This window comes from Heterodontus francisci, chromosome 10, assembly GCF_036365525.1.
Source record: "Heterodontus francisci isolate sHetFra1 chromosome 10, sHetFra1.hap1, whole genome shotgun sequence".
Lineage (NCBI taxonomy): Eukaryota > Metazoa > Chordata > Chondrichthyes > Heterodontiformes > Heterodontidae > Heterodontus > Heterodontus francisci.
Genome location: NC_090380.1, coordinates 31,452,685 through 31,475,580, shown reverse-complemented (window position 1 = coordinate 31,475,580; position 22,896 = coordinate 31,452,685). Strand labels below are relative to the sequence as shown.

Below are 22,896 nucleotides of genomic sequence, written 5' to 3'. Positions count from 1 at the left end.
GAGTAGTTCGTCTCCACCAGTTTAATGTCCCAAGTGATTGCCTTAAGCTCTTGTTAATGGGAGCAGTTCTCTCAAAATTCCCCAGATGATTGTTCTGGATGGGACTGGGCAGACAATTCATCTCCACCTCGATGCACTGGAATGTAGTGTGTAGTGATGCAAATTATGGTGGCCATCTTAGCTGCTAGTAGTGACCTTTTATCGGTTCCTTTTTTTTCCTTTTTAAAAATTTTAATTCAGGTTTCTAACCAGTGGATTAAAAAACAATCATTTGGCATTGCCTGTTTTTGTGACAACAGCTCGTTTATGTATCGTGATAATTGCATTTGATTTCCTTCAGATGTACTACTTGTACCATATATGATCATAAAAAAAATACCTAGAGATCAAATACTAGTCTATGACTTGAACGTTTCACTGAGAGCTTGACTTTTGATTGCTGTGTTGAAGTTGTTCAGTGCTAGTTGAAAATTACACTGAATTAGTTGAGACATTTCTTTCCAATGTATTACAAGTTTTTTCTTTTTGCCTTCTTGTAGATGTAGCAAGCTTTGATAGTGTAGTCTCTTCCACCGAGAAACTCAACCATCCCACAACCTCCAGACCCAAAGCTGGTGGAAGGCGACCTCCATCTCAAGTCTTTACATCTGTAAGTGGTTGAAGGCTGTTTTGAATTGCATTGATTTTCACAACACAGTAGTAGGGCATTCAGCCCAATAGAGCTAGGCCAGTGTTTATGCTCCACATGAGCCTCCTCCGACCTTGCTTCATCTCAACCTATCAGCGTATCCATATTTTCCTTTCTCCCTCATCTGTTTCTCTAGCTTTCCCATAAATGCATCTATGATCTTCTCACTCACTTCATTTGCTAGTGAGTTCCACATTCTCACCTATCTCTGCATAAAGAAGTTTCTCATGTATTCTAATTGGGTTTATTAATAACTATCTTATATTTATGGCCCCAATTTTAGTTTAGTTTAGAGATACAGCACCGAGTGTGTGCCGACCATCAACCACCCATTTATACTAATGCTACACTAATTCCATATTCCTACAACATCCCCACCTGTCCCCCTATAGTTCCCTCTCACCTACCTATACTAGGGGCAATTGCTAATGGCCAATTTACCTATCAACCTGCAAGTCTTTGGCATGTGGGAGGAAACCGGAGCACCCGGAGAAAACCCACACAGACACAGGGAGAACTTGCAAACTCCACACAGGCAGTACCCAGAATTGAACCCGGGTCGCTGGAGCTTTGAAGCTGCGGTGCTAACCACTGCACCACTGTTAGAGAGAGAGAGAGAGAGAGACTGGGGGTTATAGAGAGAGAGGGAGACTGGGGGTTATAGAGAGAGAGGGAGACTGGGGGTTATAGAGAGAGAGGGAGACTGGGGGTTATAGAGAGAGAGGGAGACTGGGGGTTATAGAGAGAGAGGGAGACTGGGGGTTATAGAGAGAGAGGGAGACTGGGGGTTATAGAGAGAGAGGGAGACTGGGGGTTATAGAGAGAGAGGGAGACTGGGGGTTATAGAGAGAGAGGGAGAGGGGGGTTATAGAGAGAGAGAGAGAGGGGGGGGGTTATAGAGAGGGGGGGGGGGTTAGAGAGAGAGAGTGAGTTGGACTTCCTCACAAATGAAAACATCTTTGCTATGTCTACTTTATTGAATCACTTCATAATTTTGAAGACCTCTACCAGGTCACCTCTGCCATTTTTCTAAAGAAAAGAGCCCCAGCCTGTTCAGTCTTTCCTGATGGTTGCAAACTCTCATTTCTGGTATCGTACTTGTGATCTATGCACAGTACTCTGTGAGATCTAACCAAGGTTCTATATAAGGTTAAATTTACTTCTCTGCTTTTGAATTCCATTCCTCTCAAAATGAACCCCAATGCTTTGTTTGCATTTTTTATGGCTTTTACCTGCATTGCTACTTTTAATGATTATGAATCTGTACCTCTAGATCCCTTTGTGCCTTCTACTCCATTTAGACTTTCATTTTCCAAGGAACCTCCTTATTTTTCCTCCTAATCATCTTGCCGTTTTGATGATGTGGTGAGCAAACTGCATTTTGTTGATGTGCATTTTCATGATGATCCAAGTAAGTTTCAAATTACGTGAGCTGCTGCTTAAGAATAAGTGTCTTCAGATAAAATGTAAAGGTGATTTGAAGAAAGGCCAGGATAAAGAATACCTATGGCACCTATAAGGATAGAGAAATGTGATGCATGTTGGTTTTCTACTAAGAAAATTTAAATTTGGGATGGAAATCTGGGATTTTGTTAAATTTCCATAAGCTCAAATTATCTACTCCATGCATTGGGAGACCAGGGGGTGGAAATAAATTAGATTGAGTGATAAAAATCTGGCAGCTGTTGCAAGTCAGCTGGATTGTCCACAGCAACCAAATCTTTAGTGTCAGCTGTGGCTCAATGGTTGTACCCTTGCCTCTAAGTTGGTAGGTTGAGGGTTCAAGATCCACCCCAGAGACTTTGAGTATATATACAAAAGCAAAATACTGTGGACACTGCATATCTGAAATAAAAACAAAATGTTGCCATCACTCAGCAGGTCAAGCAGCATCTGTGGAAATGTGGATCTCTGGCTGTTCCACAACTTGAATTCAATTTTTAAAAAAAACATCTGGAATTAGAAACCTGGTATCAGTAAAAGTGACCATGAAGCTGTAGGATTGTTGGGAAAGCGCAACTGATTCACTAATGTCCTTTAGGAAAGGAAACCTATTGTCCTCACCCAATCTGGTCTACATGTGACTGCAGTCCCACACCAATGTGGTTGCCTCTTAACCACCCTCTAAAGGAGCCTAACAAGACGCACTGTTTTCTCAGGGCAACTGTTGACAGGCAATAAATGCATAGATTCAGAAGGAAGAAAAACAGAGCTGGAAATGGAAGGCAGGACAAAGAAAGGTTGAAAAATAGACAAAAAAAAGTCTGATTATGCTTCATGCTATATACCTAAATGCATGAAGTATAGTGAATAAGGATGTTACAACTGAGGTGGGAGGAGTGCACTGTGTTTTCTAGTTCCACAGCATATAATTAAATGTTTACCCAGTTACCAATACAGTCAGTCGTATACTCATACTTTATCCCGGAATAAAATACACCAACCAGGTTTCTTTAATAAACAATAAAACTATCAGTTTATTATAAAAACAAAACTTATCCAGTGAAATATGAAAGTACCCTTTTTAAATACCACCACATACACACACACATACATACATACACACACGCACACGCACACGCACACACACACACACACACGCACACACACACGCGCACACACACGCACACACGCACGCACGCACGCACACACACACACACAATAATACATATACACACGCACACACACACGCACATACACTGGTTAACAGAAAAAAAAATGCTCTCAGCAGAGGTCTTTTGCAAAAAAAAAAGGACAAAAGAATTACTTTGCCAAATGCTTGTTAATTCTTGAAGAAAACGGATGAGATATGTTGTGTTCCAAAATGGCATGTAGTCTGGCATCCAAGAACAGATAGATGGGTCACTGGGATCTTTTCTGGAGCCTTTCTTTTCAGGAATTAATCTGCCAGATTTTTCCAGATTCTCAGGAGAAATGCAGCATCAGGGGTTTTAGCTCTCGCACCCTTTCAGGGTTTTTCAGAGAAATGAAAAGAGAGATTGGCTGGGTGTTTCTCTCTTGGCAGGCTGACCTCCAATTAACTCAAAACAGTCCACACCCCAACCAGAAAGTCAAAACAATATCCCAAAGGTGAAAACCTCCTGACCTTCATAAATCTTGACATGTCACTTCTCTGTAAACATTTTCCCCAAGTCACCAAGGTTTCTGTTTATTGAGCTTAAAGCATGTGACTTCCAGTAAAGGTTGTTTCCAAACAAGACCTCTCAGTGACCCTTGGGGAAAAAAATCCCATGGAATCTTTTCAATTTTAAGCATAAGTTGTCAAAAAAAAATTAAGAAATGGAAGCACTTTCATAACAGGGAGATGAGCTGAGGGCACAGATTGACATGTGGAAGTATTTTTTTTAAGCTATTAGTGAAACAGGGCTTAGAGAGGGGCAGGAGCAGCAGCTTAACGTTCCTGGTTGCAGGTTTTTTTAGACAAAGAGGGGGATTTAAAAAAAGGAGGTGGGGTGGCAATATTGATTAAAGAAGCAGTTACAGAGAAGGGATGATATGTTAGAGGGATCATCGAATGAGACAATATGAGTTAAACTAAAGAACAAAATAGGGCAGTCACACTCCTAGGAGTGTACTATGGACCTCCAAACAGATCGAGGGAGATGCAGCAAATTTCTGGCATGCAAAAGTAACAAGGCAGTAACAGGGGATTTAAATTTCCCTAATATTAACTGGGATACAGTCAGTGTAAAAGCTACAGAAGGCATAGAAATCCTAAACTACATTCAGGAGGACTTTTTTGGCCAGTATGTGGTAAACCCAACAAGGGGCAGGGGTGCAAATCTGGATTCTGTTTTTGGGAATGCAGCTGGGCAAGTGGAAGGAGTATCTGTGGGAGAGCACTTTTGTGGTAGTGATCATAATTCAGTTAGATTTATCATAGTTATGGAAAAGGACAAACATAAAATAGGAGTAAAAGTTCAAAGTTGGGGGAAGGCTAATTTTACTAGGCTAAGAAGCGATTTAACAAAAGTGGACTGGAAACAGCGACTTGAAGATAAACTGGCATCCGAGCAATGTGAGGCATTCAAGAAGGAAATTCCAGGGGTTCAGGGTAACTATGTTCCCACAAAGAAAAAGGGTGGGACAACCAAATCTAGAGCCCCTGGATGACCTGGTGCATGGAGGGTAGGATGAGGCAAAAAGGGAAGCTTATTAAGAGCTTAATACAACAGAAAGCCTAGAAGAGTGCAGAAAATGGAGAGGTGAAATTAAAAGGGGAAATTAGGAAAGCAAAGAGGGCATGAAAATACTAACAAGTAAAATTAAGGAGATTCCAAAGATGTTTTATAACTACAGAAGAGGATAACTAAGGAAAGAGTAGGGCCTATTAGGGACCAAAAAGGTAATCTATTTGTGAAGACAGAGGATGTGGGTAAGGTTTTTAATGAATACTTTGCGGCTATCTTCGCAAAATAACGATGATGTAGTTGAGGAGGAAGAATGTGAAATATTGGATGGGCTAAACATTGTAAGAGGGGATGTCTTAAAGGTTTGATGTCTTTGAAAGTAGATCAATCACCAGGCCCGGATGAAATATATCCCAGGCTGTTGAAAGAAGCAAGGGAGGAAACTGCAGCGGCTCTGACCATCATATTTCAATCCTCCCTGGCTACAGAAGTGGTGCCAGAGGATTGGAGGACTGCTAACATGGTACGGTTATTTAAAAAGGGAGGAAGGGGATAATCCGAGTATTTATCGGCCAGTTAGCTTAACTTTGGTTGTGGGCAAATTGTTGGAATCAATTCTGAGGGACAATATAAACCTTCATTTAGAAAGGCATAGATTAATCCAGGAATGTCCGCATGGATTTGTTAAGGGAAGGTCATGTCTGGCTAACTTGATTGAATTTTTTGAGGAGGTGACAAGTGGGGTTGATGAGGGCATGCAGTGGCTGTGGTCTGCATGGATTTTAGCAAGGCTTTTGACAAGGTCCCACATGGCATGCTGATCAACAAAGTAAAAGCCCTTGGATTCCAAAGGAGAGTGACAAATTGGATCCAAAATTGGCTTAGTGGCAGGAAGCAAAAGGTAATGGTTGACAGGTATTTTTATGACTGGAAGGCTGTTACCAATGGGGTTCAGCAGGGCTCAGTTCTCTGTCCCTTGATTTTTGTAGTTCATAATGATTTTAGATGCAAGTCTAGGGAGCATGATAAAGAAGTTTGCAGATGATAAAACTGGCCTTGAGGTTGACAGTAAGGAGGAAAACTTTAGACTGCAGGAAGATATCGATGGTCTGGTCAGTTGGGCTGAAAAGTAGAAAATAGAATTCAATCTGGAGAAATGTCATTGAGTACAAGAGTTGGGACGTCATGTTACAGTTGTACATGACGTTGGTTAGGCCGCATTTGGTGTACTGTGTGCAGTTCTGGTCGCCGCACTACAAGAAAGATGTGATTAAGCTAGAGAGGGTGCAGAAAAGATTCACAAGGATGTTGCCTGGTTTGGAGGGCTTGAGTTATAAAGAGAGATTGGATAGGCTGGGTCTGTTTTCCCTGCAGCGAAGGAGGCTGAGAGGGGACATGATAGAGGTATATAAAATTATGAGAGGCGTAGATAGGGTAGATAGCCGGAGTCTGTTTCCCATGGTAGGAGTGACTAAAACTAGAAGGCATAGATTTAAGGTGAGAGGGAGGAGGTTTAAAGGGGATCAAAGGGGTAAATATTTCACAAAGAATAGTGGGTATCTGGAATGAGCTGCCAGAGGAAGTGGTGGAGGCAGGAACAGTAGCGACATTTGAGGCATCTGGAAAGGTACTTGAATAAGCAAGGCATAGACGGATATGGAATTAATGCTGGCAGATGGGATTAGTATAGATGGGCATTATGGTCGGCATGGACGCGGTGGGCCAGAGGGCCTGTTTCTATGCTGTATGATTCTATAAATGTAAGGAAGTGCATTTTAGGAGGTGCAACAAGGCAAGGCAATACACAATAAATGGGAGAATACTGAGTAGTGTGGAGGAACAAAGGGACCTTGGAATGCATGTCCACTGATCCTTAAAGTTAGCAGGACAGGCCCATAAGGTGGTTAAGAAGGCATACGGCATGCTTTCAGTTCTTAGCTGAGGCAGCGAATTTGAGGTTATGCCAAAACTGTAAACAACACTGGTTAGGCTTGAGTACTGTGTACAGTTCTGGTCACCACATTACAGAAAAGATGTGATTGCACTGGAGAGGCTGCAGAGGAGATTTACAAGAATGTTGCCAGGACCGGAAAATGTTAGCAATGGAGAAAGATTAGATAGGCTGGGGTTGTTTTCCTTGGAACAGAGGATGCTGAGGGGTGACTTAATTGAGGTATTTAGAATTGTGAGGGGCTTAGGTATAGTAAATAGGGACAACCTATTTATCTTAGCAGAGGGATCATAAACCAGAGGGTATACGTTTAAAGTAACTGGTAGAAGGATTAGAGGGAAGGTGAAGAAACATTTTTCACCCAGAGGGTGTTTGGGGACCTAGAACTCTCTGCCTCAAAATGTGGTAGAGGCAGAAATTCTCACCACACTTTCAAAAGTACTTGGATGTCTGTTTGTGAAGATCCATGACCTGCAGAGCTACGGACCTAGTGGGATTAGGCTGGATAACTTTGTCGACCAGCACGGACATGATGAGCCTAATGGCCGCCTCCTGTGTTGTAAATTTTCTATGCATTCTATAGGAATGTCCACCTATAAAACAAATGTGATGTCATAGCATAGTGAGATTTTGCACCTATTGTTGAGAACTGCGAATTCCAAGGGGTAGAGTGTCACAATACTATTAAAATTCACACCAACTGCAAAGTTGAATGAGTATCCTTTGAAATTTTTAACATTGCATTTCTAATGTGCAATGTTTTGTTTCCACTGTAGATGCCTATAGTGCGAAATAACGATTCTTGTCCTCCATTGCTGTGAAAACTTGAATGGTATTGTGCTGCTTCATTACATGGAAAAAGCAGATTTACAGAAGCACATTTTCCACATGTATACATTTGTAAATGTGTATTTGTGCCCCAACGCTAAACAGATCTACTTGGAATAGATGTTTCCAGGTGTTTTTTTTTTAAAGACGACTTGGAGAAAAGATGCAGTCTCATTGAAATCTGACACTGCTTTGCACAATGTATACTGTTCATTGAATGAATATATATTCTATATGTTTATTTCAAGCTCAAATGTTTATGCACAAACTATGGGAGGTGATATATTGTGTTTTCTACTATGTCTGTTTGGCCTGACTTGCCAAATATGACTTTATACATAGAGACCCCAGTATCATTTACCTGCTGCGTCCTACTTTGTGCGGCACACTGTGCTTTCTAATGTGTAACCATAATGCTTCTTGTATTCAGAAAAAATACTGAACAAAATGAGCAAGTTGTGCAAAAATAGTGATTTGGATTTCATTTTATTTTCAAACACTAACTGCAAAATGATCCATATTGAATTTTAACCCTTAGCAAGCTGCAGACGAGTTCACTTGTCCAGGCAAGCTCATCTGTCAGGAGGGTGGCCAGTGGAGGTACTTACTTGGTAGAGGCCCTTCCAGACCTGGAATTTCAATATTAATGTGCCGTCTTGTTTTTCTTTTCCTTCCTATAGCCATCGCTTTCTAGTCCTGATTTCTTGGACTCCCCAACTTCACAGGATGAGGATAGAGAGGAACAAGAGAGAATAGAACTTGATTCCAACACAGCAAAAGTAAAGGACATCGTAAAGAAAGCTCCAAGACCTATTCCAGTGTTACCAGTGAGTTGTCAGCGCTTTGTATTTTTTCAGGCTTACTTTAGAATAGAATGTTGAAACACTAACTAGCTGAGCTGTATGAAAAATTAACATTCATATAGCACTTTCTAATGTACGAAACAAAATGAAGCACTTTGCAGATTAGTAGGAATGCAAACACCAGGCTGGGAGAGTTTAAGAAATGTCTGAAGGCTTGGGAGAAAAAGAGACTTTTGAGAAGGTTTTTAAGGGGGAGATAGAGTTGCAGGGTTTGGAGGAACCTGCTAAGGGGAATCCTAGTGAGCAGGGCCTGTCTGAAAGCTCCTCCCAATGCAGTGCTGTCCAGTAGAAATTAGTGATTAACTCTGGGTATGACAACAGTGGCATTGTTTTAGTCATGTGCATGAATTTTAGTAGAAAATTTTAGTGGCCTTAGATACTCTCATTATACAGGTACATGTACTTCATATGCGTCTATTTATTTAACAAACATTTACCACCATCAGTAACCAAAGAAGCAAAGCACTGACAACAATCAAAATCACTTGTATATTCTGCTTTTCGTTTTTACTAACAAAAAGATTAAAGTTCCCATGCATACACTGTGTAAATGAGTATTGAGATCACATGTCCAACAGCAGTGTCTATTATTCATTGTTTATTTACTGATCGGGAATGTAATTAGGCACATCTAGATTCCCAATGCTACTGGCTAACCTATTGGACAGTACTGCAATAATGAAGGAGCTGAATGAAGTGAGGGATGCACAGGAGACAAGAGTCCAAAGACTAAAGTATGCAGCAGGAAAAGTACATTTGTAAAATATAGCAGAATTATGGTTGAGTAAGGTCATTAGAGGGATTTGAAGGCAAGGATTTTAAACATGTTAGGTCTGTGAGGATGAGTGAGTGGAGCTTATACAGGGCAGATACATTTTGGACATGTGGGAGTTAATGGAGATTGGATGAGAAAATGCCAGTGAGCGAGGCACTGGAAGAATAGAGTCTGGATATTGTAAAGGCATAGCAAATCGTTTCCTGGGTGGATGGGCTGAGTTAGGGGCAGATGAAAATAGTGATCTTGCTGATGGAGAATATGTGGTGTTTGGAAAAACAGCTCACAGTTGAACAGGGTGCTGGGATATAGCACAGTATTGTTCAGCATGAGTGAGTGTCTGGAGGTGGGAGAATAGACTCCCAAAAAAACAAGGGTAATTTAGGAGGATGCCATAAATTGCATGCCAGATTTGGACTTTTTAATGTTCAGCTGAAAAAACTTATGACAAATCTGGCAGTCTGATAGCACAAATGTAATTGTCGGGTAGAGTGAACTGATGGAGTGATAGAGCTGGTAGTTCAATATTTGTATGGTGGTGACATCATCTATAAACAAGGGGCTACAATTGAATGTGGGAAAGGACGGCTCCAAAGATAGATCCGTAGTCTATTAGAGTCTCCTGTGTCTAGTGGTGCATAAGGCAACTCATTTCTTTCACTGGTCCGAGACTGGGACCACTGGGACTATCATGTCTTATATCCAGCAGATTGCGGTTGTTCATGGTGGATGCTTATATTTGCAGGTCTATCACAGACTCATCTTGTCTCTGGGTTGTTTCCATAATGGAAGGCATTTTTATGTGGATAGGTCATTATCCTGATTCATAACCCCTACCAGGAGGGTCAGTGGACAGCCTTTAGACTGACTCTTAGCTTTCCATCTCTCTGGTTTGCGTTGCCCTAAGAGGAGTTACACTCCCTCCAGGCTAGCTCTCAGGGTCATAGGAGCATGCAAGCCTTCTATTTCAGCCAAGGTGAACTTCTTGGAGAAGGATGCCTTTTAGACAGATTTGATTGTGCAGGGCTGGCAAGAGAAGAATTGCTGGAGATATGCTGGCTGCATCATCATTAGTTGGACTGATCAGCAAAGCAGGAGGTGGTAGAGTAAGACAGCACAATGAACTGTATTAAACTGCAGAAAGATTGAGGAAGACTGGAAGGGACAACATACCATGGTCATGACCAGAAATAATGTCCTTTGAGAGTTTGGCTAGTGTGTTCTCTGCTGTGACATAGGTGGAAGCAAGACTGGAGAGATTTACACAGCAAGTTTCTGGAAAGATCGGCATAAAGCTGAGAGGCAATGATACACTCGAGCTTAGAAAGGAAAAGGAGTTTAGAAAAGGGGCAATACTGAGTGGATGGAGCAAACATAGCTTTCTTGAGTAGGGAATAGCAATTGTAGTATACATTTTGGGCTACCCTTTAACAAAAATATACCTTAAGGGTATAATTATTAAGTGGTTTAAAAATGTTTCTGCTCTCATCCTGTTATTTCTTCCCTGCTCTCCCAGGACTCTGAAGCCCAATTACCATACTTCGAAGATCCAATACTTCATGACCCTATGATCTGGAGTGTAACTTTGCTGTCCAATATTTAGTGAAGTGATAGTGCAGCCCAGGGATCCTAACAAAGTGCACCTGCTGTGCATACTGGCTACTGTTATAATTTTCATGCCACCACATGCATTCTCCTGTCTTTTCCGAAGGCGGACTGCAAATCTGTCTTGTGAAATGCACAATTGAAAACCAGCAAATTTTCAGTGATATCAGGGTAACAGTTATTTCCCAGTTGTTTTCTGAAAAAGTAACAGACACAATCTTACTGAGACCTTGATGTTCAAGCTAGATATTCAAATCTAACATGCTTTCTGGGCTTTGCATAGAGCCAAGAAGCATGATGCCATTGGGGTCCTTTTCCCAGTCTCATTCATTGCAAAGCCCTTGAAACCTTGGGGAAAGGTTGGTATGGGACATATTCTTGAACCGCTGCAGTCCATCTGAAGGTATTGCCACGGTGCTTTTAGGTAAGATTATGACCCAGTGACATTGAAGGAATGGTGATATAGTTCCAAGTCAGGATGGTGTGAGACCTACAGGGAGATGGAATTGTTTCCATGTGCCTACTGCCCTTGTTCTTCTAAGTGTAGAGATTTAGGACGTGCTGTCAAATGAGCCTTGGCAAGTTGCTGTAATGTACCTTGTAGAAGGTACACACTGCAGCCACATTGTGATAGTGATGGGAGTGAATGTTTAAGGTGTTGGATGGGATGCAGATCAGAATATAGTATATAGAGATACAGATTGTTTTTGAATGGGTGCTGTTTGGAGGGCTTTATCTTAAACAGAAGAAATAGATTGTGCTATAGTTCTCATGCTATATTTTTGAATAGTTCTAAGGTTTGATCTGAGCCATTTCTATATCCTTGTGAATATTAGTGAATTTCATTGCTGCTGCATTTTCTCTTTGGGTTCTTGTGAGGCTCTTGACAGCATAATGAACAGTTCTGGCAGTTTTCACTTGTCTTTTTACACTTTAATTATCCTAGGTATCTGATAAAACATTGCCACCAAAACCAGGAGCTCCAAGTTTGCCATCTGGAAGCAATGCACATTCATCAGCTGTTTACGCATTCCATCATGGCATCACCTCTGCAGCTGGACAGAGGCCAAACTCACCATCACAGTACAGTACTGATCTCAAGCCAAAGAGTGACAAGAGTCAGGATCCAATTGAGGAACTGAGAGCACAAATGAAGGAATTGAGAAATTTCATTGAAATGATGAAGTCTCAGCACAAGTGAGTCTGCTTTCTGTTATCTATAGGCTAGGTACCAATTGCACAATGTAAAACCCAGAATGCCATTGTCTGTCGAGCTGAAGCTTTTGAAATGTTTTTATTGAATATTTTAATTATGTTTGAATATTGGTGTCCTAGTTTAAAATTATTCTTTCCTGGCATCTGCAGGACACCTTAGAAGAGGGCTGAGAAATCTCTGAACTTGTATGAAAGTTCTGGTTTTAAGCACTGCTCCAAGTGTGGTTGTGTCTTCAGTCACAACCACTGCTTGTTCTCAAAGTGTGACCCCTGGAACCAGTCCCAATTGTTTTGGCATTTCTGCCCAGACAGTATTCCTCTGAAACAGCACCTTCAGGTCATTTGCATGCATGACAAATCAAAGTCAAGGAACCACCCAATGCCATCCCACTGTATGGCTCAGCCCAGCACTGATCTGACTTGTTGGCATCTAGGGGGCCCAGGGTACATGTAGACTGAGGAAGGGTTTCAAATGTATCTAACTCTTGACATTGGTCATCCTGGAGACACCTGTCCAAATGTTAGAGTCTTTGACACTTACAGGTTTTGTATTGCACTCCTTCCTTTGGACCAGCAACCAAGTGACTTTGATCCAGTCCATACAAGCAGCTCATTGGACCAAACTGTGACTGTTGAATGTTTTGGTACCTTGATTGAGCTATGGTTTGTGCCCTGCACTGCTTGCTTGGCACTTGTGCATCTTGTGTAACCTTGGCCTAGAAAGGCTTTTGTTCAGGCTGGCTTACTTGGGTAGTGGGTTTTCCTAACTATAGTGTAACCGAATCTGCTAGGCATTTTTTGCCTACCAACAGGCATCTCAGCTCTACGCCACGTTAAGAAATCTGTTAGGCAGCCCTCTTTGTTGCTGTTGGCAAGCTTTTAATATACCAGCGTTTTGCCATTAACTGTACATTTGTGCTACCCTGCATTTAGCACCTAGGAGCAGAGTGGTACATCGCAGGTTAGACAGCTTCATCAATATCAAACTAAGCCAAGATTAGGCTCTGTGATTCAATAAGTTAAAGTCTGCTTTTCTTGCAGGTGACTCTGGGATTTTAACCAGTGCTTTTCACACTTCCCCATCTATTTCTCCTGTTTAAAACCTTGACTATAATAAACAAAAAAGGATTCTCCAATTCCCTATAATTGCCACCACCAGTTTATGACTGAGAAAATTCAGCTTTTATTGACAAAATACCTGCTGCACTTGCACAGTTATTATTTGCTATAACGTTGGCACAAGAGGGCTTCACATTGACTGCATCTTCCAGCTGCAGTCTAGCAAAGTCTGTTTCTGATGATCTCTAAAGGTTCACTGACAGAACTTATAAGTTATTGTAGGGGGACAGAAATAACTATAAAATTTTAACTTTCTATTAAAAGTCAGTGGTCTTTCAAATTGCATTTCTAATTAGTTGATAAACAATGAGTAATGAAGACTCCTTGGACATGTAATCTCAATAGTCATATTTGGATGATATCTCCATGTGAATGAACTTTAACCTTTAGTTGCATGAATTTTAAAATGCTAACAGTGCGAGTGTTTTCTCTTTCATGTTAAATAATTTACTTCATTGGTTACTGTATAGTGGTAGATGATGACGTTGAAAGTATATACACGTGAAGTACATTTACCTGTATTGTGTGTGTAGGGAGTTTTCTACTAAAATTAGTGAATGTAGCTAAAACAGTGTCATTCTAGTTACACCTGTTGCTGGTCAGCGTTTTTTAAATATATATTATGTATTGGACAGCACTGATATGGAGACTGGGACGCTTCCTTTCTTTGCATCCCCATCATCACATACTCCGCATTTATGTTTTGGTTGAAAGTTGTTTTGAAGGTAGGGGAGAAAAGGGTAAATAGAACAAGTTCTATACAATTCATGCCTACAAAAACAACAACTTGCATTTACATAGGGCCTTTAACATTATGAAGCCTATAAAAAGACTGAAATGTTGCTACTTTATTTTGGCAGAAAAGAGATTACACAGTTGATGAATGAGTTGGATGAAGAAAAGAAGATCCGTATATCATTGCAGGTGAGTCGTATCTTTAATACATACTGCTCCTTGTTCAGATACATTGCTTGTGTAAGTTTGCTGTGTTAATGCCATTACCAGAGTGCAAGCAGCCGGTGCTTTAGGAGTGAAAAGAAAAACTGAAGTGCTTTCAAAGAAATAATTAACCTCTCTGGGTTTGACATTGATTAGATTACTGCATCCTCATGCCAAGACCTTGTTTGCTTTTTCCATGGGTTTTAAGCATCTGCAATATAATTTCTTCACAAACTCACAGATGTTACAGTGACTACAGATCAGAACCTATTTGCCATTGGGTGCTGTGTACTAATTTTCCTTAACTTCATTTCATTTGGGTTGTAACTCTTCTTCTTCTTCTTTGGCCTCCATGTCTCGGGAGACAATGGGTAAGCGCCTGGAGGTGGTCAGTGGTTTGTGGAGCAGCGCCTGGAGTGGCTATAAAGGCCAATACTAGAGTGACAGACTCTTCCGTAGGTGCTGCAGATAGAATTGGTTGTCAGGGCTGTTTCGCAGTTGGCTCTCTCCTTGTGCTTCTGTCTTTTTTCCTGCCAACTGCTAAGTCTCTTCGACGCGCCACACTTTAGCCCCGCATTTATGGTTGCCCGCCAGCTCTGGCGATCGCTAGCAACTGACTCCCACGACTTGTGATCAATGTCACAGGACTTCATGTCGCGTTTGCAGACGTCTTTAAAGTGGAGACATGGACGGCCAGTGGGTCTGATACCAGTGGCGAGCTCGCTGTACAATGTGTCCTTGGGGATCCTGCCATCTTCCATGCGGCTCACATGGCCAAGCCATCTCAGGCGCCACTGACTCAGTAGGGTGGAGAAGCTGGGGATGTTGGCTGCCTCGAGGACTTCTTTGTTGGAGATACGGTCCTGCCACCTGATGCCGAGGATTCTCCGGAGGCAGCGAAGATGGAATGAATTGAGACGTCACTCTTGGCTGACATACGTTGTCCAAGCCTTGCTGCCGGAGAGCAAGGTACTGAGGACACAGGCTTGATACACTCGGACTTTTGTGTTCCGTGTCAGTGCTCCATTTTCCCACACTCTCTTGGCCAGTCTGGACATAGCAGTGAAGCCTTTCCCATTCGCTTATTGATTTCTGCATCGAGAGACAGGTTACTGGTGATAGTTGAGCCTAGGTAGGTGAACTCTTGAACCACTTCCAGAGCCTGGTTGCCGATATTGATGGATGGAGCATTTCTGACGTCCTGTCCCATGATGTTCGTTTTCTTGAGGCTGATGGTTCGACCAAATTCGTTGCAGGCAGCCGCAAACCTGTCGATGAGATTCTGCAGACACTCTTCAGTGTGAGATGTTAATGCAGCATCGTCAGCAAAGAGAAGTTCCCTGATGAGGACTTTCCATACTTTGGTCTTCGCTCTTAGATGGGCAACGTTGAACAACCTGCCCCCTGATCTTGTGTGGAGGAAAATTCCTTCTTTTGAAGAGTTGAACGCATGTGAGAGCAGCAGGGAGAAGAAAATCCCAAACAGTGTAGGTGCGAGAACACAGCCCTGTTTCACACCACTCAGGATAAGAAAGGGGTCTGATGAGGTGCCGCTATGCTGAATTGTGCCTTTCATATTGTCATGGAATGAGGTGATGATACTTAGTAGCTTTGGTGGACATTCGATCTTTTCTCGTAGTCTGAAGAGACCAGGCTTTGGTGAGATCAATGAAAGCAAGTTGTTCGCGGCATTTCTCCTCTAGCTGATGAAGGGAGAACAGCATGTCAATGGTTCTACGAGGAGCTCCATAATATCATTGGTATCATCCCCAATACTGAACATCTGTTCCTGCAGGGGGACTTTTATGCCAGGATTGGGGTGGACCATGACTCATGGCCCTCCTGCCTTGGGCGTTATGGCGTTGGAAGGATGAATGAGAATGGATAGAGACTGCTTGAGTTGTGTACCTATCATAACCTCTGCATCACCAACTCGTTGTTTCACAATAAACCCTGTCACCAGATTTCTTGGAGGCACCCAAGATTGCGTCGTTGGCACCAGCTGGACCTCATTGTCACAAGGCGAGCCTCTTTAAACAGCGTTCAAACCACACGCAGCTTCCACAGTGCGGACTGTGACATCGACCACTCCCTGGTGTGCAGCAAGGTTAGACTCAAACCAAAGAAGCTGCATCACTCCAAGCAGAAGGGCCACCCGCGCATCAACACGAGCAGAATGTCTTATCCACAGCTGTTACAAAAATTTCTAAATTCACTTGAAAAAGCCCTTCAAAACACTCCCACAGGGGATGCAAAGACCAAGTGGGCCCACGTCAGAGACGCCATCTATGACTCAGCAATGACCACCTATGGCAAACGTGTGAAGCGGAATGCAGACTGGTTTCAATCTCATTTTGAAGAGCTGGAACCTGTCATAGCCGCTAAGCGCATTGCACTGCTGAACTACAAGAAAGCCCCCAGCGAGTTAACGTCCGTCGCACTTAAAACAGCCAGAAGTGTTGCACAAAGAACAGCCAGGCGCTGCGCAAGTGACTACTGGCAACACCTATGCAGTCATATTCAGCTGGCCTCAGACAAACAGGCTCCAGAAGCTGGCCGAGCGTGTCTGCCCTGAGGCACAGTGTGGCTTTCGAGCAGAGAGATCGACCATTGACATGCTGTTGTAACTGAATACAGCTATAAACCCACTTTTCCGGATTTAGTTATTTGAATATTTCCATGCATGGCCCATTGATTTGATTATAAATGTGCCGTACACATTTAAGGCTAATTAATACCACTAATATTGAAACAGTAATGACTATACTATTGTTAATCTTTCTTAGTATCCTGGCCAATATTTATTTGTTTCATGTGTTATGCCCAGGTGAGAAAAGGGTCTAGGCTTCCCTCTCAGCCTCTTCTTGGTTTGGCCGTAACTGGTGAACCGCTGTCCACTCTTTGCCCTTGGGTCCGTGAGGAGAACTCCACTGCCTCATCAGCACCTCATTCTTTAAATAGTAACAATCAGGCACTCCCTTTGCTTCAATTTCACTGGGCAGCCTGTGCTGACACTCTCAGTACTGGGTCAGCTCGCTGAACCTCAGCTAAGGAAGATTCATTTACTTCATTCCCTGGGTCCTCTAACTTTCCAAAGAAACTTTCAGACAGACAGCTGTCTGCAATGCTAATTCAGTCTCCTCTGGGGGAGCTGGCTTGATCATGGCCCGATTCACTACACATGCAGGGGAACAGCAGGGTATGGTCTCCTGCCACTGCCCTGTCTCTCTGACCTACTGTGGTCTCTCTTTCGCTACTGTGGAAGCTACTGCCTTCGTCCCCACCAGATCATTACCTAGGAGTAGGTCAACCCTGTCCACAGGCAAACTAGGGACAATCCCTATGGTCACCGGTCCCGAAACAAGGTTGCACTCCAAGTGCACCCAGTGTAAAGGTACAGGCGTCCACTGCCCTCCAATACCATTCAGGTATTTACTGCACTCTCTGGGGGAAAGGTCAGGCCTTTTCCCAGTAAAAAGTATCGAGCGGCTTCTGTGTCCCTGAGGATTACCTCAGGCTTGCTTGCTTGCCCCACTCGAGGGGTCTGGGGTTACTCTCCCTTCAGACACAAAATTGTGATAACCTTCAGGAATCCTATTAAATTTTCCTGCACCTACAATAGTATGTTTTCTGGGCCTTACTACTGCTACAGTTAAAGCCACAGCTTGTTCTGCTGTGCTTTCCATCAAGGTCCTTTTCTCCTTCACTGAGCGGTTGTGCCCTGATTAACCCTACAGGCTTTCCCTGTAGTTTCCAGCAGTCAGCTGTTAGATGGCCTGCTTTATTACAATGGAAGCACACAGATCTCTGGGTCTTACTCCAACTTACTGCACCTTCCTTTTTGGCTGGAGGAGGGCCCCCTGTGTCTCCTGCTTTTCTTTCTCTCCCAGGACTGCTTGGGCTCCTATCACCTTCTCACACTTTTCAGATTACTGGGAGTAACCAGGAAATGTTTTTCCTTGGGGAGCTGACTTGTATATTAGAGCAAACTCATCAGCCAGAACTGCGACCTGCCTTGGTCTAAAACTTCTTGTTCCTCTACATGGAGAGGGGGAGAGAGTGTTTAAATTTCTCTAGCAAAATTACCTTTCTGAGGTTTTCATAGCTGAGCTGTACTTTAAGAGCCCTCAACCACTGGTCAAAAACCAGCTGCTTACTTCTCTCAAATTCCAAGTAAGTTTGATCAGCTTGCTTCCTGAGGGTTCGAAACTTCTGGTGGTAGGCTTCCTGTACTAACTCATGTGCCCCGAGGATAGCACTTTTTGTCAGTTCATAATTTGATGAACTCTTATCTGACAACAGGGAATAAACCTCATGGGTTTTTCTTGTCAGCTCACTTTGCAACAGAAGAGTCCACGTCTCAGCCGGCCACTTTAACTGCCTTGCAAGTTTCTCAAAAGATACAAAAAAATGTTTCCACATCTCCCTCATTGAATTTTGAGATCAGTCGGGAAAGTTTTAACAATTCCGTACACAGCCCCACACTTGTATCTTCCATGCTTTCACTGGGGTTACTCTGTCGCCCCCCTAGCTAACTCAAGCTGCCTCAGCTCTCTTCACATTCCTTCTGGAAAGTTCTTTCTTTCTTTCTCTCTCCTGTCTCTTTTTCTTTCTCCTGTCTTTTAATTCAAGTTTTCTCTGTTCTAGTTGTTTCTTTGTTAGCAATACCATGTCTGAGTTTATTTCTAACCCTGTCTCTGCTTCAGAGTCAAGGGAAAAATGGTTGGCCACTACTCTTAGGAGTTCAGACTTCCTAGTCTTGGCACGTACGGTGATCCCACACTACTCAGCCATATTTCTAAACTCTTCCATAGACGGTGCCTTCAACTTATCCCAAGTTACTTCACCCTGGCTTGGGTAGCTGCTGGCTTCAGTCACAGACATGTTCTTATTCTAGCACACACAACCACAAGAAAACCTGTATTGAAATCTTTTCTGTTTTTGATTGGATCAATTTGACTTCCCACTTCCAATTTCTCATTCGTCTGTGGGTCCAATCCGATGCTAGCCCCCAAATTTCTGTCACAATCAGGTGAGAAGGAGGTCTAGGGCTCCCCCTCTCAACCTCTTCCTGGTTTGGCTGTGACAGGGTTTAATTTTTAAAACATTGTTTTAGCTTCTCAGTGAGTCCTTGTTCACTGCTCTCTAATTGGAATGGCAAAGAAATCAACCAGACAGGTTTTCTCAGATTTAAACAAGGTGTAGGTTTATTAACCGTAAAACCCTAATTCAGTTAAAACTACTAAAAATACACAAAGCAACCACGCTAGCATGCATACGTGATAAACACACACGCAAATAGGGACAGAGGAAGAGAAAGAATTAAAGGTTTGAAGTAATAGCTGGAGTTCAATTACTGGATTCAGGTTTGATGTAAAGTCTTTGATTGAAGTTAGGTCATGCAGTTCTCATTGGGGCCCAGTGCACACTTTCAAACTTGTTTCATTGGTCTTGTCTTGAGGCTTGAGTTACTTCCATGGGTCCCTGGAACTTTGCTAGAGAGACACAGAGGGAGAACTTCCTTCTCTTTTGTCTTCAAATTGCAGTCTATTCTTTTCTGTGTGGCACAATGCAAACGACCCCCAGGTTGCCAGCAGGTTAGTCATGTGACGAGCTCCCTATTTCGAGCAGCCTCACCTCAGATTTTGTGGATTCCTTCAAGCTTAGCAGACACTCTCAGTTGGGGTGGGGTGGGGTGGAGTGGAATGGAACGCTGGCTCTTACACACTTAATGTCTCTTGATCAAAATCCATCTGGCCAATTGAATCAGGGAGGCAATCCCATTGTCGTCTAAAGGCAACTGTCTTTTAGACTGCAAATATGCAGCCACGTTTTCAGCCACTGTTGTCTCTTTAAACAAGTTATTTCAAGTCCAGTAACAGTTCAAAAATAATGTTTCATATGATGAAATTAGTCTCATTTTTTGGCAAGGCCAGGATTTATTGCTCATCCCTAATTGCCCTTGAGCAGGTGGTGAGTTGCCACCTTGAACTGCTACAGTCCGTGTATTATAGGTACATGAACAGTGCTGTTAGGAAGGGCGTTCGAGCATACTGAAGGAATGTCATTATAGTTCCAAGTTAGGATGGTTTGTGACTTGGAGGGGAACATTCAGGTGCTCCCATCTGTCTGATTCCCTTGTTTTTCTAGGTGGTAGAGGCTGTGGAAGGTCCTGTTCAAGAAGCCATGGCAAGTTGCTGCAGCGCATCTTGTAAATGGTGCACACTGCTGCCACTGTGCGCTGGTGCGCCAGTCAAGTGGGCTACTTTGTCTTCAAGGTCGAGCTTTTTGAGTATTCCATCACACTCCTGACTTGTAGATGGTGGGCAGGCTTTGGGCGTAAGGAGCAGAGATACTTCAGCAGAATTCACAGTCTCTGAGCGGCTCTTGTAGCCACAGTATTTATAAGGCTGGTCTAGTTAATTTTCTGCTCATTGGTAACCCTTCAGGATGTTGTTAGTCGGGACCTTGCCGCATGCGGGCAGATTGCTCCACGATCTGAGTTGCGAATGGTACCGAACACTGTGCAATCATCAGCGAACATCCCCATTTCTGACCTTATGATGGAGGGAAAATCATTGATGTAGCAGCTGAAGATGTTTTGCATAAGACACTACCCTCAGAACTCCTGCAGCTGAGATGATTGGCCTCCAACAACTATCTTCCTTTGTGCTTGGTTTAACTCCAACCACTGGAGAAATTCACTCCTCCCTGATTCCGATTGACTAATTTTGCGATGGGCAACCACCACCTAAAATCAGATTGTCTGGTAATTATCACTTTGTGGTTTGTGAGACCTTGCTTTGTGCAAATTGCCTGCCACATTTTCAACACTGATGACACATCACTGGCTGCAAAATACTTTGGGACTTCCTGAGGATATGGACGGTGCTTTTTCACTTTCTATTATTTTTCAGTTAAATGTTAGCCTTGCCTCAGTGTTATTATTGTTACCTCCTGAGCTGTTTGTGTGTTTGAAGCCCCCAGCAACTTGAGAACATAATCGAGGCTGACATTCCAGTCGAGTACTGAGGGAGTGCTAAACTGGCAGCAGTGCCATCCTTTTAAGCTGTAAGCCACTTGTGATGAAACATTTTCTGGATGCAATAATCCTGGGCTAAAACATGCTCAGAATGCACTTCACAGCCACTGCACCCAAGTTGAGCAGGCCACCTTGGCTGAAGGATGGTAAATTTTGAGTACAGGTGTACCTGTCTCCTCAACTTTTTTTTAAGATTCCTTCTGATTTTCAAGCTCCAAAGAGGCTCGGTGGACTGTCTTAAGCACTTAATAAACTGCATTTGACACTATTGTATAATTGAGCATAATCCACATAGGTAATCCTCTAATTAGAGTGATTTATATCTGCAATAGCAGGTTTGACAACATTTTTGAAAGAGTTGCAGCTAATAACATAGGCTGATGCTTCAGCTTTGGAACATTTTACATTGGTGTTCCTTGAATTATAATCTGCTTGGAAGCTAGAAAAGTAAGAAGGAATCAAAGGTATTTTATGGAATGCTGCAATTAAATCTCATTTCTTTTTGCACATACCTATTTTCCCTTAAAGCAGAAGCACTGTATTTAATGTTTTTTGTCCTGCTGTGGAGCAGTCTAAGTCATAACCATAAAGTTAGTACCAGGCTGCTCAGGAAAGAAATCTTCATACAAAATGTAGTAGCTAGTTTAATTAATACTTAATCGTTTTGTGAGCATGAATTATAAAAAAAGACAAGGAAGGTAATTGATATCCATAATCACATTGAACAGCATACCTCTGTTCCCATGATCAAACGCATCTTGGTGTGAGCATGGACTTCTAAGAGTTGTGACAGTGGGAGCACATCCAAGAGCAGGAGACTGGATGAGCAAGTTAATAATTAAGGGAATACTTAGAGACATGATCTAATCTGTTTTTCACCTGTCACTGGTGAGCAGTAATGGTGTTTGGATCAAGATGCCATGGCCCTGTTCATTATCAATGCATGAGAAGTTGCAGAATGGTAAAGAACCTCATGTTTTGTTTTTGTTCACAGATGGAAGTGGAAGGAATTAAGAAAGCACTTCAATCAAAGTGATAGTTCCCTGGACTGAATGCTGCAGTGATATATCGGATAGCTCCAGGACTTAAGTTACAATGCAGCCAAATTTAGTTTTGTGCCAAATTCCTTTTGTAAATGTTCCCCCCTCCAACCCCCCCCCCCCTTTGCATCTTTTCTAGACAGGTTTTCATGAGTTTTGTAATGCAAAATAGTTTTGGCCACATGATAATGGCAGAGTGATTTTACTATGTCCCCTGTACTAAATGCACTGATGTCCAAATGGCTAAAAGTAGAGGCTTATACATATATTTTTGTGTATGTATATAAAATATATACACACATGCAATTAAGTAATTCAAGTACATAAGCCCATATTGGTACTATATAATGCTGTTTTACAATAAAGAAAATATAATGTTTGGGTGCCAGTTCACCTGTGCCTGATTTTTTTGTTCATTTATTTTTGTGACCGCAGCCTGAAATAGCTTTTTTGTACAAGGTGCTTTCGATCTTGAAATTGTCCCTAAAAGTGCACCAAAGTGTGTAGGAAGCACAACATTCTTCTAACCAAATTAATTGCAAAATGTTGCCTCCTCAGAATACCAATTACCAACTGTAATCCTCTGGAAATTTCAAACAGATTAGAACTTCATTTGATTGATTTATTAAATATACAATTGCTATTTTCAAGGATTGTCTGGATACTTCTGAATTTTTTTT

General features: G+C 42.4%; 1 protein-coding gene across 4 annotated transcripts in view; it reads left to right on the top strand.

The window, feature by feature from the left end:
* Positions 1 to 22,866, top strand: part of sh3kbp1 (SH3-domain kinase binding protein 1) — a 316,125-nt gene extending 293,259 nt beyond the window's left edge. For 3 of the 4 annotated variants that reach the window (XR_010975810.1, XR_010975809.1, XR_010975811.1), the window contains 6 exons: positions 540 to 649; positions 8,299 to 8,445; positions 11,808 to 12,058; positions 14,056 to 14,119; positions 20,584 to 20,903; positions 22,171 to 22,866. Coding sequence is in view for 1 of the 4 variants with exons in the window: in XM_068040380.1 (XP_067896481.1) it covers positions 540 to 649; positions 8,299 to 8,445; positions 11,808 to 12,058; positions 14,056 to 14,119; positions 22,171 to 22,212 (614 nt within the window). In the remaining 3 variants the exon portion in view is untranslated. The remainder of the gene's footprint in view (positions 1 to 539; positions 650 to 8,298; positions 8,446 to 11,807; positions 12,059 to 14,055; positions 14,120 to 20,583; positions 20,904 to 22,170) is intronic. The other variant, XM_068040380.1, reaches the window with a different exon arrangement.
* Positions 22,867 to 22,896: the final 30 nt, after the last annotated feature.